General features: G+C 39.6%; 1 protein-coding gene across 6 annotated transcripts in view; it reads right to left on the bottom strand.

The window, feature by feature from the left end:
* Positions 1–1034: 1034 nt before the first annotated feature.
* The window catches only part of TCF4 (transcription factor 4), an 815154-nt gene continuing 801823 nt past the window's right edge, over positions 1035–14365 (bottom strand). For 5 of the 6 annotated variants that reach the window (XM_029579771.1, XM_029579775.1, XM_029579781.1 and 2 more), the window contains 2 exons: positions 6052–6193; positions 1035–3463 (listed from right to left, as the gene is read on the bottom strand). In XM_029579771.1, the coding sequence (XP_029435631.1) occupies positions 6057–6193 (137 nt within the window). In that variant the 3' untranslated portion in view covers positions 1035–3463; positions 6052–6056. The remainder of the gene's footprint in view (positions 3464–6051; positions 6194–14365) is intronic. The other variant, XM_029579788.1, reaches the window with a different exon arrangement.

Here is a 14365-nt window from a genome sequence, read left to right as displayed (position 1 = left end):
TCTCTCTTATATGAAAAATAGCTATGTGGTATCAGGAAAATTACCCTAACCATGCTCCTTTTTTTATTGCAGGCACTACTTTTCGCAATTTTATAGCAAAATGATTCTAGGCCCTAGGGCCTCATTTACTAAACATTTTTCCCATAGACACAGAATGGGAGAAAAGCCTTAGGAAATCAGAACCTTAGTTGCTCCTTAAAAAGGGAAAACAAAAGCTAGTAAACAATACATTTGTAGGACTACAAATTCATGCATGCAGTGGGGTAAAATCTGGATCTCCCTGTTCTGAAAAAATGGAACCAGCTGGCAACCTAAACACATCGCTCTCCTAGAAATCCAGATCAGATAGACAATAAACATGTAATTAAAAAACATGCATTAAAAAAAGTTGAATGTTTACTTAATCACTTGATTTAGATCCTTCAGCCTCATACAGTACACTTTAGCTTTCAATTTGTGTTTCTAAAAGTTAATGAGTTCAGAATACATTTTTTTTTACTTGAAGTGTACCCCAAGCCACCACATCAGAAGCTGATATAGTCCGAGACTGAGAAACAAAAACAGAAGTTTTACTCAATTTGAGTCAGAACACAGTGCGTGCACATTTTTTTAAGCTAGCCTTTTAACTACAATTGCCATACTGCTTTTTAACAAAATTCAAATCGTTAAATTCTGTAGTTTAATGCGGTTTATTTATAACAGGTATTAATAGCACAGTATTATATCAGAAGATCATATAAATCATTTACTATTTCCAGTTGTCTTCAAAATGAAATGAGTATTTATGAATTCTGTACAGTATTTACTAGTGTACTAAAATTTGATTAAAACAGGTTATCATTTTTCCAGTATCTTGTAGAATTTATAATGGCAAAACATATTCAAGGGAAGAAATAGTCATCCTGCTGAGAAACCAGCCCCCAAAGGGTTTAAATGTGGGTTGTTTTTGATATAATACACCTTCCAGGAATGTCTGTCTGCATAGAAAAGCCCACCTATAAAAGAATGTTATAATTAGTGTGATTATCCTGGGCAACTCTAAACCATGATGTCTGGATTAGTCCTTGATTCCTTCTTTTTTTTTTTTGCTTCCTGCTCTAATCCACCTCCACATTATAGAAATTTATAAACAAATCCAAGCATTTCATGTCACGTCTACTGAACATATTTACAGGGTTGTTTTTTTTCCAGCACACACACGCACACACACATACACACACAGCTAATCAAAATGTTTATGAGTATGTAGAAGGTGATCACATGGTAACTATCTTATTTGTTCTTTCATGTTTTCAGAAACAAACATAAAATTCAGATTTCTTGTATCTCACTATTTCAATTAAATGAGACTTTTTTTCCAACCACACAGAATTTTTTAAACAAACAAAAAAAAACAAACCAAAAAAAAACCCCCCAAAACAGGTACAATGTATTAAAACACATAATAACAAGAGTCTACATGTAAAAATATAACTTTTACATACACAATTTCAAAATAATGATACGTTTGCCATTTGTTGCATAAAATTTACAAATGTAATTTTCATTATTAATGTATATAACTGGCAAAACAGGAGAACAGATGGAACATTTAGACCATTTTAATGGATGTATGGCATCAATCAGTGCTGATAGTTGGAAATCCTACTAAGATTGAGGGAGTGGGAATGGTGGGGAGGTGAGGGTGCATGGGGGGAGGGGGTATTTTTATTTTTCACATACATGTCAAGTCTGTGTGGCAGAAGACGAGGAAACGAAATCATGGACAAAAAGTATACCAACAAATACTTCCCTATAAGCACTGGGTGTCACGTGCACTGTATGCCAAAGTCTTGTCATTACAGGTTTCCTTGTGGAAGTAGAGTTAAAAGTGCCCCGATTTCAAAGCTAGCTTTCCGATGGACTGCTGTGCTGTGGCCTTGATCTATAGAAATACCAAATGCTGACATCTAGACTTCATTCACACCGGCCAGCGAAATACTGTACTAACCCACTCCTCCAGAAAGTGCAACATAATGCTGTAGGATCCATAAGGCTTGGTGTAATGCTGTATTATGATTGGATATTGGCATTTTTCAAACTACGGAGGAGGCAGAAGGTGATGCATGCATATCAAAGTATTCAGACAAATCTATCACGCCGTCTTGCATTGTTCTCCCACATGATATTTCTCAATTACTCCTGACCACGTACTCAGAAATGCCTCATCACTGCATACTGTTTGTGCTACACATGTAGTTAACACTTGTTGAAATCACAGCCACTTTGACTATGTCACGTCATTCTGATGATATAAACATTGGAAGGCACAGTGGTAACATTGTAGCATTCTAACCCTATACCTCTGAAAATCCCAGAAGAGGGTCACATGAGCAGTACTACCGTCAAGACAGAACTTAAAATGTCAAGTCTCAGTAATGCTGCAGGTAAATATGTACAGGATGGGACTTCAAAGACCTGCGTTCCCAAAAGACCAGAGGAAACAACTCTCGGCTTATTTGTGAGTGAGAAGCAGTGGCAGTTCAGCTTTTCGACCTGTGTTGCTTCTCTCCAGAGACAAAGCTGGCGCCGCAGATTAAAATAACAGCAAAATAACTGGAGGGGGGCGGAGGGGGAGGACAGGGATTTAAAAAAAAAAAAAAAGCACACCGTGGTTTTTCACTTATCTCCAGTAAAATCTTTCTTTAAAAAAAAATGAATCTTTTTTTGTGTTTTATTTTATTTTTCAGGAGCAAAAAAAAACTGAAACAAAGTACAAGATTTTATTATATTTACTATGATGTAAATATATATACATATATATGTATATATATATATATATTTGTCATAGGTCTATAAGATCCATCTGTTCCTCCTACACTAAGGAATGGCTAATGTCATCACTTGAGTCTTCATTAGGACGTTTGCTGGTTTTGTAAGTATCTGGGCAGCAATGCTTCCCTTCTAAAATCCAATAAGTATAAACATTAGCTGACTAAAACACCAACAAAAACGGTCATTATTTTTTTTTCTTCAGAAGTACACTTTTTTTTCATTATTGCAAGTTTACAATTTTAAATTAAATATTTTTTTTCAGACTTACAAATTAATTATATATTTTATTTTTTTTTTCCAAAAGAAGTTTAGGCACAAATGCATTGTTCCACAGTGTGGAGAAGATTGCCGTTCAGTCTCTGGGCTGCGCGTGACAGCTTGCAACGTACTGCTTTGAACATTCTGAATGATATGTTAAGAGTTGTCCCTCAAGTTGCACTTTTTTTTTTTGTCTTGTTTTTTTTTTGTGTTTAAATGTCGGGAATGCTGAAATCTCTTGCGTCTGCGATTCTGAACTACTCAGACTTGTCTTATATTACAAAAAAAAAAAAAAAAGGGAGCAGGGGAGAAGTGTTTATGCGGGTTTAAGATAATACAGCCGTTAAGGAAGTGGTCTCTTGTTTAAACGAAGAAATGTGGCAACTTGGACCTGTGGGGGAAAAGAAAAAAAAAAGAAAAATCAATCCAGGATTAGTAAATATTCTCAACAATTTATTTACAACATGTACACTACGTCTTCTTGCAATCGGTGCTCGAGGCATGGAAAAATAATCATATTAATGCCCTCTACCTATACACAATCTGGCAGATTTTAAAAGTTCTACACACGCCAAGGCCGGGAGACACGCGCGCGACTGGGCCAGGCGTGGGCTTTTGCGCATCTGAATAACCGCACCAGTACGTGCAGGTCTCCTGGTGCGCCCACAAATCAAAAAGTCCAAAAAAAGGAGCAGGAGGTGGGGTGGGGTCTGGGCGGGCCGAGTCCGTAACACGAAGTCTGCAGGAAAGTATTTATGCGCACAAGCGCGCACCGGAGTCTCCCTGCCGCGGCACTTTACTTCTGCTACGGATGGTGCGTTAGTAATAAAATAAAAACTAGGGTCAGGGCTAATAAGGTAAAAAGGAGGCAAGTTAGCAAGGGGGGGTTTAGAAAGTCCTCTCCTTTACCTGGGCAAACTTGGAACAGACTAAGGGAACACTAAAATCCCCCCCTCCCCCCCACTTACGTGATCGAGGTGGCACCTGCACACACATGCACGCGTACAGCCGATTTTATAACAGGCGCACGCATACACATATACACGCGCATGTCATAAAATCGCCGCATCCATGTGACATCATGAAAGAATTTTAGACCTTATGAGGTCAAAACTTCTTTCATGAGGTCAGTTTTACAATTCATACCCACCTCCCAAAAACTCACCCCAATTCAAAGTGCCCCCCCCCTTACAAGGCTCCCTATATAGAGTAACAGACTGAGCCTTATAAAGAGGTTCTCTCTCTCTCTCTCTGCCAGATTCCTGTGCCCTAACAGGGAGCTGTAGCAAAATGCTGCATGTGAGATATGCGTGCACAGCTGCACACATGAACAGCAGGTTATAAAATAGTACACATTTTTGTGCACGGCGAGATGGATGCACGGCCGGCCCTTTTAAAATCTACCCTTATGCCTGGGCTGAAATCTTGAAGGTTAGGCTACTGCTCATAAGTTTTGCAGCTTGTGCTAAATGAGCTCCAGTACCACGTGTCCCCTATATGCACAAATATTTTTTCTGGATTTAAGAGTGTAATTTACAAGCTCTGGCATACTATCATCAAGACTACAGGCACAGCAAGATTAACCAGCACCCAGACCCCTCCTACAATGGGACTGAGCAGGCTTCTGCCTTTTCTTCCCTTCTCTTATGCTACACTTCATGGCCATTTCATTGCCTTTTCTCTATTGTAGTGCGAATTATTTACGCACAGTACTTTAACTTACAAACAGAAGTCCCAATTTGAACATTTTTATTTAATGCTTACTGTATTGTTCTTGCAAAAAGGCTCCATGAATTAGATTTAAAAAAACAAACAAACTTGTAACTGACTTTTAAACATTTCTATGTACAGACCAACTCAATGGCTCAGTACAAGGGCTGTGAGAACTACTACGCAGAAGGAGCTGGCTTCAGTTACAGAGCCTGGCTTCCACTCCTCGGGGCAAATGGGATCAGGCATGCTCCTGAGGGTAAAGGAGTTTAGCCAGATAGGGATGGTAACTTTCATAAGGATGCACGGGTGCACATTTATACATGTGCATTGGCGCGCGCCCAGAGATACAGCCATTGTATAACATGTGTGCACATGTGCATGTATGTTATAAAATGGCTAGGTGTGCGTACGAGTGCACCCAGTTTTGCAAGTGGATGCACACAGCCGCGCAACATCGGGTTTGAGCCCTGCAAACAGTGGGATTTTATAACAGGCATGCATCCACGCTAGGACCAGTTCGCCCAGTCTAGAACTAGATTCTCCATTCCCCCTGGTTTCTTAGCCTGCACACTCCCCAGTTACCCCAGACCCCTTAAACCCTTAGGGATTCCTGTATTTTTTTTTTTTTTACTTATACCCCCTCCATAGCAGAAGTAAACGAACTCAGCACTGGACCTGGGAATGCGCTCAGGTGCACAGAGATTTGCGCGCACATCTCCTGGCCATGCCCTGCCCACATCATACCCATTTTTTCGTTTGCAATGGGATCAGTTCTAAGTGAAAGGAGCAGGAGGAGACTGCAGGGGAAAATGACCCTCTATGCTGGCTAGATTTGCTAATCAAAAAGATGTAATATCAATTCAAAGTGCGCAAAAATCATAAAACATATTTGAAGACAAACGCCAGGTTAAGGCAATAAAGCAAGAGAAAAATAAAGAAGATATATGGAACAAAAGTAGCAATCAGGCTTCCAACAGCTTATACTGTCGCTTTCTGAATTCTTGCTACTTCTAATTACAGACAAGTTAAGATCATAAGATAATTCCCATTTTTTATTTTTAACAATACTATACTACCACACCTACCCACAGAATATGCAGCATCAGAAAAATGCATCCAACCCAGACTGCTACTGAGACTTCTCGTTAAGTAAATTCAAGAATAATAAATGGCCTAAGGTGTGCAAGGCATAAGCTGAAAAGAATCATCGCTTGATGTAAAATTAAGGTAAAACCTAAATGCTGCATCTCAGAAACTTGAACTTGCCATTTTTACATCTGTCCCATGTGATTTGATGCATCTCCCATCCCAGGATGGGGTCCCGCCAAGGAAAGCGCAGAGGGCTCTGAAGATACCTTTTCTTCTTCTCTTCTTTTCAGGCAGGCTGCTTTAGGATTCAGATTTCTTTCTATAGTACAGCAGAGAAAACAAAACTCAAAATCTGCATCTGTAGGTACAGTACTTTTACCATGTATTATGCACATAACAGTATAGGTCCTAGCAGGGAGGACAGGTTTCAAAGACCTGGACTTTCACCCATAGACTTTGGTATATGGCTGCGCACAGATCTAACCAAGTATTTTATAACCTGAGTGTAACAAATATGCATGTGTTATAAAATATGTGTAATTCTTCCCTGCAAAATTTGTGTGTATGTAAAAATAATGCAAGAACAGATATTTAAATTAGCCTATTAAGACTTAAATAGTGCTACTTATCTGGATAAGCAAGATAGCCAGATATGTTTTAAATAGTGCAGTTTTCTGGATAAGTAGCCATATTTGAGTCTTATCTGTCTATGGCCTGGATTTATAAAAATGCACTAAATATCACGTGCGATAGAAAAAGGGGCATGTTTTATGGTAATAGGCAGTTTATTGCAATAATACCTATGCGAAAAGCTAAGTTACTGTAAATTGCAATAATTTTTTTGCGCTTTGAGATAAGTGCCAGAATTGTGGTATTTCCTACATAAAAGCACTGAGGGGACCATGTTTACTATTGGGAGAGGGAGAGAGAGAGAGAGAGAAAGAAAGAAAGAAAGAAAATAGCCATAATGCCCTCACCCTAGATTGGTATTTATATTTCTATGGGTAGCCCACCTAGTAACTCAAAGTGAAGTTTAGGTAATAGTGTAGGGGGTTAGGGGCCACTTTGACATTCAAAGTGAGATGTATGAACAGAACAGTGCTCTCTTGTGAAGATTTGATGAACTTTGGAGTGAGGAAACTCACTCCAAGATGAGATTTGTGCAATGTTCTCTCAACCTAGCTTGATGGACTCTCTCTCTCTTCTAAAACTGGCATTTGAGAACCCAAGCTAATGCTATTGAAAAAAGTGTAGTTAAAGCTGTGCAACAGGGCTTCACAAACCCACCCCTAACTCCTCCTCTTTTTCAGATTTGCGTTGCACCATATGTTATGGTGCTAACACATGCATTAAAAGAGGTTTTCGCGTGTGAAAATGCATTATAGAATTTTGATAAATGACCCTATATGTTGCTTAGCCAGATAAGTTGCAAAGTGGTGCTGAACTGTGGGTTGCATGTTTATTTTTTACATTATAATTAAAAAGAACTGGTGTGGAGAATTACACTTGAAATTTAAATAGCACTTAACTTGGATAAATAACTTTTTATGCATGTAATTCTGGAAATTTTCTAACACCATTAAGTGTTTTTTTCCTGATTTTAGAGTAAAGTTTCATTTTACATTCATAAATAAGCCTTTTGAAAACTAGCCTGGGGGTTGTAAGCATAAAAGTATGCAAGGAAGCAATTTCAGGTTTACTTTTAGGTGTACTTGAAAGAGGCATTTCTGGGGGAGAAGTTAGGGCCAGGAAACTTTTTGTGTGTGTACTTTCTAACATTGAAACCATGTGTGTAAATGTGCACATGAACATTTACACGTACTCCCATGCGCATGTGTAAATGCACGTGTATGCTATGCAAGGCTCCGCGTGTACCCGATTTTCAAATTGGACTTGCACAGGTAAGTCCGCTTTGAAAATGATGGCTGAAATCCATGTGCACTTGCATATGCAGACTTCAGCCTAAGCGCTATATTAAAAGCCCGGCACATGCCAAAATCAGGAGATACGTGCACAAGTTGGGCTCGCGCACGCCCAACGAATTTTAAAAGACGCCCAGATGTGCATGCACCTTCCGCAGCACTCACATCTCACTTCAGTTCAAAAAGGGACATGGCCTGGGCGTGGTCTGGCTGTTTCAGGGCATAGCCAAGAGATGTGTGTGTGTGTACATACTTATGCGCCTGGGTACATTCCCAGGTCCTCTGCTGCGTAACTTTACTTCTACTATGGAGGAGGTATAACTTTAAAAAATAAAATCAATTATTTCTGCTGGGTTTAAAGGGTCTGGGGGTAACTGAGGGGAGTGCAGGCTATCAACCAGGGGGGGGTTTGGAGGACCTAGCTGTTAACTGGGCGAACTGGTAGATGAACTAGTAAAACTGGCAACGGTGTGGATGCGCTCTGGTTTTAAAATTCCTCGACTTACACTATAGAAGCAGGATTTGCTTGCCTAGGTGCATGCCCACTTAAAATTGTGTACACATCTGCACGCTCCCAGGCTATTTTATAACGTGTAAACATATTCAGTACCACCTGGATACTCCTACCTGTTTCATTTAAAGCAGATAAGTATTAACCATGTTTAAATTGTAATGCTAATTCTTTAGAGCACAGATGTTCTGAAAATAATAATTTACATTGAAAAAAGAATGACTGCAATGGTTGTTACGATTTGCCAGTTGCCACCCATGTAGGATGCAAGAGGGGATTCCAGTGAGCCAGTCTTTTAGGCTACGTCAGGTGTGTTCATCTGTTGTAGAATTTAAAGAGCAAGCGGTGATTATGAGTAACTCTTTTCTGGAGAAGGAATATCCACGTAAGGTGATCAAGCTAAGAAACACCCTACTCCTACTGATAGGATTGTTTACGTTTTGCCTCATACACCCATGACACATGGGGTGTTTAGCATCATAAAAGCTCATTGGTCCTTGTTGGAGGGCTTGATGTGTTTGAGATACCACCATTATTTGCATATAAATGAGGCAGAAATTTAAAGAATGAATTATTCTCTTCTTTCTTGCCTGATTTTGATATTTCAAAAAATATAGAGCCCATTGGATATAGTCCATGCGGGAGCTGTAGTGTATGTGAATTAACTTTTAACAATTATGTTTTTTCAACACCCGCAAACATCTCACGTTTTTAAGTTATGATTGTCAATGACCTGTCAATCAACGAATCGAATATACATTATTTTATGCCCTTGCCAATTGATCTATGTCAGTATAACCTCTTGTAGTTTAAAAACATGGATCACTGAACATTGAAGTAATTTATGACACGCGCGAATTGAAGCCCCCTGGTTCAACACTGGGTTGAAGCTGGACATGAACTTTCAGATTTATGTTTTTTGGCTTTGCAACAGGTATGTTTACATCTGAGGGGAGAAGAATCATCATGACATTTGGTTAGGGTAGAGCAGAGGTGGATTCACCGTCTAAATTCAGTAATGCCAAATGGATTGAATTAGAAGATTGATTGTTTTTTTTTTTTTTTTTTTGTGACAGATTACTTTATTGTGAGACAATCATTTTGTAGAATTTTTCTCTGATATTTTGTATTTCCACAACAGAATGTTAATCAGTTGGTATTTCCCTTGGAAAAAGGAGGACAAACTGTTATTGGCTGTCGAGTTTTGAACAGTAACCAATGACCAATGACTAGTACACTTAGAAGATGACGTTAGCTTTACAAATGTTGTTTGGATAGGTGAATCCATGAATCAACAGTTTTTGAGAGTCTGAGAAAAAGATGTAGGTTTATAGATTCTGAAGGTGTGGGTAAGTACCATTTTTTATACAATGTATAAGTGAGATTGATAATTGGGGTTGCTTATTAATTGGGGTTGGTTTGTTTGTTTTTAGCAGCCCTTTGTTGAAGATTTGAAAGAAAGTGCGTACAAGCTGTACACTGTTTTATTGTAAGCTTCATTTAGCACTTCTGTTTGCCTTTCTAGGTTTTTTGGTGCTTGTCTGATTCATAAATTATATATGATGATAACATGCTTTGCACTAAGGATCAAAATTTGATGAGTTTTTCAAGGGTTGTACAGGGTATGTTTGTGCAATTTGATGTCTATAAATAATGGTCTGTTGGATTTTTGTTTCTTTAGTTTCCCTGAAGAAGCTTCAGTTTGAGGGGAAACTTGGGCCCTTGTCGAGACTGGAAAGTTTGGAGACGTCATGTGTCCTGAGGATGTAACGTTTTTGAAAATGCCATTTTTAGTGCTGGCTGTATGTGGGATTGGAAATGTCATTTTTGAATGCTAGTTGTAAGCGGGATTGGATAATTTTGGAGACACCACGGTTTTAAAGACATCAATTCTTGTATGAGAGTTTCTCAGGATAAGCTTGTTAGAAGCTTTATTAGATATATGAAATTGATATAAAACATTTTGGGAAGACTTTGCTGTGGAGGTGGGTTTATTTTATTTTTTTTATGGATTTATGTATTCATGTGTGTCTGGCTACACGTATAAATTGATATGTAATTTTGTGGGTGGTTTTTAGAGTCTGATGTAAGGTTGTGAATTAATCTGAATTAATGTGAATTCATTTGAGAAGTTATATGTTGTTATTGTGAATAAAAAAGTATATTGAAATTGATATTTGTGCTTGCCCCTCATGGTGTAGAATATGTAAATAATTTTGTCAGTGTTGTAAATGCCTCCATGTTGTACTCCTATGTCTTCGTTTCTGCAAACGATAAAGACCCAGTTATGAGCCTACCATTTTTGGACTAAAGCTTTACACAATATGAAAGTAAAACCCTACCTTCCAAGTTAGTGCTACCTCTGTTATTTATTAAAGTAATCAAATTCAGATTTTATGGCTGGGAAGCTAGAAAAAGCTTCAATCAATTCCAACTAGAGCTGTTTGGCACTACAGGCTTCTTGAGTTCAAGGTACCGTAAGTCAAGCAAAAACTTAACAATCTGTATGAATCCAATGTGTGATTGCAGTGTTAAGCAGTTGCATGCTACTGGCTGAAATTTATTAGGCCTTTCCAGGAATAATATAATCATAGTAACAGGGGCATTCAGGACCAATCCACTTTCCCCCCACTCTGTGTTCAACCACAACTGAATCAGACATAAACACTCACAGTCAGACATAGGCCATTAGGTCGATTTGGAATATAAGTGGCTGTAGCATTTTTATTATTAACAAGAGCAATTATGGGTAACAGGGGCTGAGCCTCACCTTCCTAACACTCCCTCCCCCCCCCCCCCACACTTCTATTGGGTGTGTGGTCCTGCACCAGCCCTGAACCAGGAGCTGTTTCCAGGGCCATTTGAGGAAACACATCCTACCTGGTTGCACCAGTGGCCATTTTCAAAGGATTGCCATGATTGCAAGGCTCACTGTACTAATGGCCGCCCACTGTGTACAGGCCACAAGGATCTTTCCCCACTCTTTTTTCTCCTGAGGCTAATTTACCCATCATAGGTAATTCTCCTTACCTGAAAGCATGTGCATGCACTTTCAAAGAGGAAGCACAAGCCCTTACCTGTGAAATCACTGAGGCCTATCAGGATTCAGGGAGGATACTCATCAAAACCTTTCAGAATGAATTCAAGAACAACAACTATCTATTGTGCCAAGTTTTTTGAAGAGCTTGGCACAATAGATAACCACCCAGTCATGCTATACAAGGCTGCCTGCCTAACAAAGCAACTGCTTTTTCCACGACTATTAATCCTGGCCACCCCCCTTGACCAAAGTCTGGATTGTGCGAATTTGGAGCAAGGAGATTTCTGACCAGATGATAACAGAATGTGCATCAAGATGGGGAATAACTCCAGGAAGGTAATGCTCTGTGTGACACTATGTTCTAAAGGTCATGTGGATTTTTGATTATGTACTGTGTGTTGATTATATATGTTGTAGATTTATGTGTGATATAGTGATATTAGAAATGTGATGAGCAAAGAGTCAATGCACATATAATATGTTCCTTGAAAGTATACACCAAACCAAAGCTCCTCCTTGATTACCCTACTAACACAGATGGGGTGAAGATCACATAGTACATCTTTCATTGACAAAATAAGACATCTGAGGAATACACGGCCCATGCTGCAGAATGAATGTATTCACTGAGGAGCCTTCAGGATAAGAACGGTTGTGTATCTAATTGTAATTCCCTGGCTTCTTTACTGGAACCACTGCCAGTGGGGAAATCATCGTGATTGTGAAAGGCTCAGTGCTGACCCACCTGGATTTCTTTTTCTAACTTTACTTGGACAATGGCTGCAAGGCAGCTAGCTGACCTAGAGTTTGGAGCATCCAACCAGTTAGGTGGTCTGATGTAAAGGAGTCTGAAGCCGTCCTGAAAACCTGCTAACAGCATGTCCGCTGCCTGTGACCCTGGGTATCTGGTGAGCAAAGGCTTCATGGCATTCCAACTATCCAGGGCCCTTAAAACCAGCATGTTCTTATTTTCCTGACATGGATGAGGCGTTGTGCACTTAGGAAGTAATTTTCTGAGGACTTATGCATGTAAATGTAACATACTATCGTACCAGTTTTCAAAAGCCATTCACACATGTAACTTATACATGTATAACCTATGGATAATTCAATGGCATATATTGTAGCAATTTTCAAAAGCCCACTTGCACAAGTAAATTGCATTTACATATGTAAAACCCAGTTTGAAGGATGTAAATCCTTTTGAAAATTACCCCCTAACAGGTAGATTTTAAAAGTGTAGCTAGCGCAAAAATGGCCCCATACATGTATTGTCTCGGTCCCATCAGCCCATAACCTTGGAGTCCTCTTTGACTCTTCTCTCTAAGCATATCCAAAACTCTGCTAAAATGTGCCATTTCTTTCTTTATAACACTGCCAAAACCTGTACTTTCCTTTCTGAATATACTACCAGAACCCTTATGCATTCTCTCATCTCCTCCTGCTTAGACTATTGCAACCTACTCCTCAAAGGTTTCCCCGCAAGCCATCTTTCTCCACTGCTGTCTGTCCTAAGTTCAGCTGCGTGACTTATCTTTTGCCAAATTTGCTACGTCCATATAACCCCTCTTCTGAAGTCACTGCATTGGCTCCCTATCTGCTCCCGCATACAGCTCAAGCTCCTTTTTCCCACTTACAAATGCCTTCACTCGACAGCACCTTACTACCTCTCCTCTCTTATTTCTCTCTACACCCCTCCTCGTGCACTCTGCTCATTGGATAAGCTCTTCTCCTCTACTGTCAATTCCCGACTCTGAGCTTTCCACCTGGCAGCGTAATTTTCCCTCTCTTGCCATGTTTAAATACCACCTAAAGACCCACCTTTTTGAAACTGCATTTAAATCTTAAGCCTGATTGTCTGCTTTTAGTCATGTTAACATTCTTTTCAACCATTGTTTTGCTTTATGAAATACCCCAAATCCCTCGTCCTGTATGTTTGCCTTATTAGATTGTAAGCTCTACAGAGCAGGGACTGCCTATTTGTATGATTGCACAATGCTGTGTATGTCATGTAGTGCTATAGAAAGGTGTAGTAGTAGTAGTAGTAGTAGTAGTAGTAGTAGATAGCAGCTCATCTTCTTCCATAGATTCTACCCTGCTTGGCTCGGTGTGTAGAGGGGCAAGGGAAGCTAACAGGCAAGAAGGGCGTGATGAGGTTCTCTCCAGGACAGGGAGAGATGTCAAACAACTACAGCTTGCAGGGGCTGCTAAGAAGCACACACTTTTTAAGGAAAGAGGTCACAAAACAAGAGCTGCGAAAATAACTACATTGCAACAGAGCACTCTACCCAAGGGACTATTTCCTAAGTATTGGAGTAAGGAAATGTATGGATGTGGTGTCATTTTGTAAATGAAATGAAAGAAAAATTAAAACAATTTTGTTTTGTTTTTCTTCCATTTTGTTTACTTCCTGCTCTGCCCTCCTTCCCCACCGATTAAACTCACTTCTTAATTTTAAAAGAAACCACTGGGCTTGCCTCAGTCTCCCCCCCTATACCAACCTCCCCTCCACCTGCATCTTGAAATGGGACAGGACTGATCTCCAGGCATTCCTGCTATACCACCGCCATACTTCAAAATGGCAGCAAGTGAGCTGAGGCCAGCACCACTGTGGAGAATGACACCGGTGGAGCATGAGCAATTGGAGATTGCTCCTTTCCCCCTTGGATCCCAACAGGATTGGGGCATGTAGGAGAAGTCCAAGGGCTTCCTTTAAAGCTTAAGAATTGGGTCTAGTTGGAAGAGGGTGAATGGTCTGTATTTAGAGCATGGCACCAATAGTGTGCACTAAAAAAAAGGAAAGAAGATGAAAACATCTGAAAATCAATGAAACAACTCTCCCAACCAAATAAAAGTAAAAAGAAGAAAGAAACAAACAAACAAAAATCCTGCTCAGTCCTACTGAATTGGCTTCAGCACTCCTGCTGATAACACTGTGTGAACAAGACTGTCTCAGTAACACATCATCAGATGAAATTAGCTTACTGGTAGATTTTAAAAGCGTTGCTTGCGCAAAAA

This window comes from Rhinatrema bivittatum, chromosome 1 (assembly GCF_901001135.1).
Source record: "Rhinatrema bivittatum chromosome 1, aRhiBiv1.1, whole genome shotgun sequence".
NCBI lineage: Eukaryota > Metazoa > Chordata > Amphibia > Gymnophiona > Rhinatrematidae > Rhinatrema > Rhinatrema bivittatum.
Note: the sequence above shows the minus strand (reverse complement) of the source record. Positions and strands in the feature narration are given on the sequence as shown.